The sequence below is a fragment of the Oncorhynchus clarkii genome, chromosome 29 (genome assembly GCF_045791955.1).
Source record: "Oncorhynchus clarkii lewisi isolate Uvic-CL-2024 chromosome 29, UVic_Ocla_1.0, whole genome shotgun sequence".
In the NCBI taxonomy this organism is placed as follows: domain Eukaryota; kingdom Metazoa; phylum Chordata; class Actinopteri; order Salmoniformes; family Salmonidae; genus Oncorhynchus; species Oncorhynchus clarkii.
The window spans coordinates 39,261,400-39,263,899 of record NC_092175.1 but is presented as its reverse complement, the minus strand read 5'-3'; the positions used below and the strand labels follow the sequence as shown (position 1 = coordinate 39,263,899).

General features: G+C 36.6%; 1 protein-coding gene across 1 annotated transcript in view; it reads left to right on the top strand.

The window, feature by feature from the left end:
- The window catches only part of LOC139387949 (furry homolog b (Drosophila)), a 163,647-nt gene that overhangs the window by 117,532 nt on the left and 43,615 nt on the right, over positions 1-2,500 (top strand). Inside the window, exons 35-36 of the mRNA XM_071134348.1 lie at positions 1,926-2,043; positions 2,149-2,219. Of these exons, the coding sequence (XP_070990449.1) occupies positions 1,926-2,043; positions 2,149-2,219 (189 nt within the window). The remainder of the gene's footprint in view (positions 1-1,925; positions 2,044-2,148; positions 2,220-2,500) is intronic.

Below are 2,500 nucleotides of genomic sequence, written 5' to 3'. Positions count from 1 at the left end.
ATAATAGCTTTCCATGCTGTATAATAGCTGTCCATACTGTATAATAGCTATTGTATCATACTGTATAATAGCTTTCCATGCTGTATAATAGCTTTCCATACTGTATAATAGCTTTCCATACTGTATAATAGCTGTCCATACTGTATAATAGCTATTGTATCATACTGTATAATAGCTTTCCATACTGTATAATAGCTATTGTATCATACTGTCTCAGCTTTCCAATATTTCATTGTTTTTGAGACATTTATGGTCTCAAATGTGTATAAAACCCGTAAAAACTGTATTTATAATTATATGACAACATTTTAGGTTGACAATAATTATATTCCACAATTTCTGATATATCACATACCTTACTTTTATTTTCCTGCATCGGTAAAATGATTATGCCTCTACAGCCATTCATTCCAATTAGACTGGTTTGGATTTCTCCCTGACCAATATGGCTCCCATTTTCACCCCATTCTGGAACTTTAAGGGTTTATGACATAGCCCCTCTAGTAATTTAACGAATGGGTTGCACCTCTGTCACTCGGCTCTAAAGATGCCACAGAATATTGATATCCGACTGATGGTTAGTGCTCAGCCTTTCTGAATGGGGACTAATGACTGTTTTGTCAAAATGATACTATAGTGGCATTGTAATACGATGTCATTGTTAAAGTAGACGTACAATTAGTTGGAAACAACTTTGCCATCGTTATGATGTCGTCAGGTTTACTTTAGAGAGATGGCAATGTTGCTATGAGCTAGCAAATTTAGTTAGAAATAGCTTACAATGCTAACGTTAGCTACCTAACGTTATACTGCATCTAAAATCAATCTGGTGATTTGGCAAATTTAGTCAGAAATAGCTTACAATGCTAACTTTAGCTACCTAACGTTATACTGCATCTAAAATCAATCTGGTGATTTGGCAAATTTAGTCAGAAATAGCTTACAATGCTAACGTTAGCTACCTAACGTTATACTGCATCTAAAATCAATCTGGTGATTTGGCAAATTTAGTCAGAAATAGCTTACAATGCTAACGTTAGCTACCTAACGTTATACTGCATCTAAAATCAATCTGGTGATTTGGCAAATTTAGTCAGAAATAGCTTACAATGCTAACGTTAGCTACCTAACGTTATACTGCATCTAAAATCAATCTGGTGGCATCAAAATGATGTCAAAAGCTTGTCCTACAAAGTATTCGCTTCGTCTTGAATGTCAGTGTGTTTCCAAGCCACAGTAATGTACTTTAGATGAAATCTTCATCAGCACCAGCATTGAGTAGAATGCTCAGCTGGGCATCAGTCCTAAAAAACAAACGTTCAAAACAATGGAATAAACGTTTTGAAACTGAGGAATCCGTCTGAATTTGGGATCCAATAGGAATGCTCGTCCGTTTGTGCTATTTTTAAAATGTCACATCTTTTGCTTGAATACACCACCTCTTCTATGAAATGTAGAATAAGCTCCTCCCTCTAATTTCCCCTGGTAGAAATGTGTCATGACGTCAGATATAATGACATTTTCTCTCCGGTGTTGTTGTTGTTGTTGCTTTACACAACTCTTTACTGTATGTATTTGTTTAGGTTGTTGTTGTTTATGTATTTATGTTGTTGTTGTTTATGTATTTATTTTGTTGTTGTTTATGTATTTATGTTGTTGTTGTTGTTTATGTATTTATGTTGTTGTTGTTGTTTATGTATTTATGCTGTTGTTGTTTATGTATTTATGTTGTTGTTGTTGTTGTTTATGTATTCATATTGTTTATGTATTTATGTTGTTGTTGTTTATGTATTTATGTTGTTGTTTATATATTTCTGTTGTTTGCTGTTCAGGCAGGACAGGAGAACTTCCGCGTGTACTGTTGTTGTATTTATTCTAATGTTGTTGTTGTTGTTTATGCATTTATGTTGTTGTGTGTTGTCCAGGCACTACGTCCAGCAGTAACACAGTAGTGGCAGGACAGGAGAACTTCCCAGAGACAGAGGAGTCCAAGCTGGCCAGAGAGAACGAGGAGAGGTGGGTCCCCATCACCGCACCCTTTGGGTAGATATTTTATACAATCATTTTTCAAATAACTTTATTATTCAGAAATCAATGTGATGACACTTTAAATGTAAACGCCTACCCTCACTGTGTGTGTGTTCTCAGGTCCAAGGCTCACAACAGACTGGAGTCTCGCTACAGTAACAGCTCAGGCGGTTCCTATGACGACGAGAAGAGTGAGTAGAACCTTAAACCTTAATCCCCTTTTATGGGATTTTTTTTTTTTATTCTGCTAATTGAATTTCCGTGACGGCGCGGAACCTCACTGCAGATTCCTCTGCAGTCTGTAAACACACACACCCCTATGGGAAAGGGCCTTGGGCTCTGCATTCCTCTCCACAATGTCCTCATGGTGTTAGTCACTTCAACCTCGTTAGTAGTCTGTTGTTGTAATTATCACTAATCTCGTAGCGTCTTTGACAAACTGACAGGAGATTTACACACACACACACACACA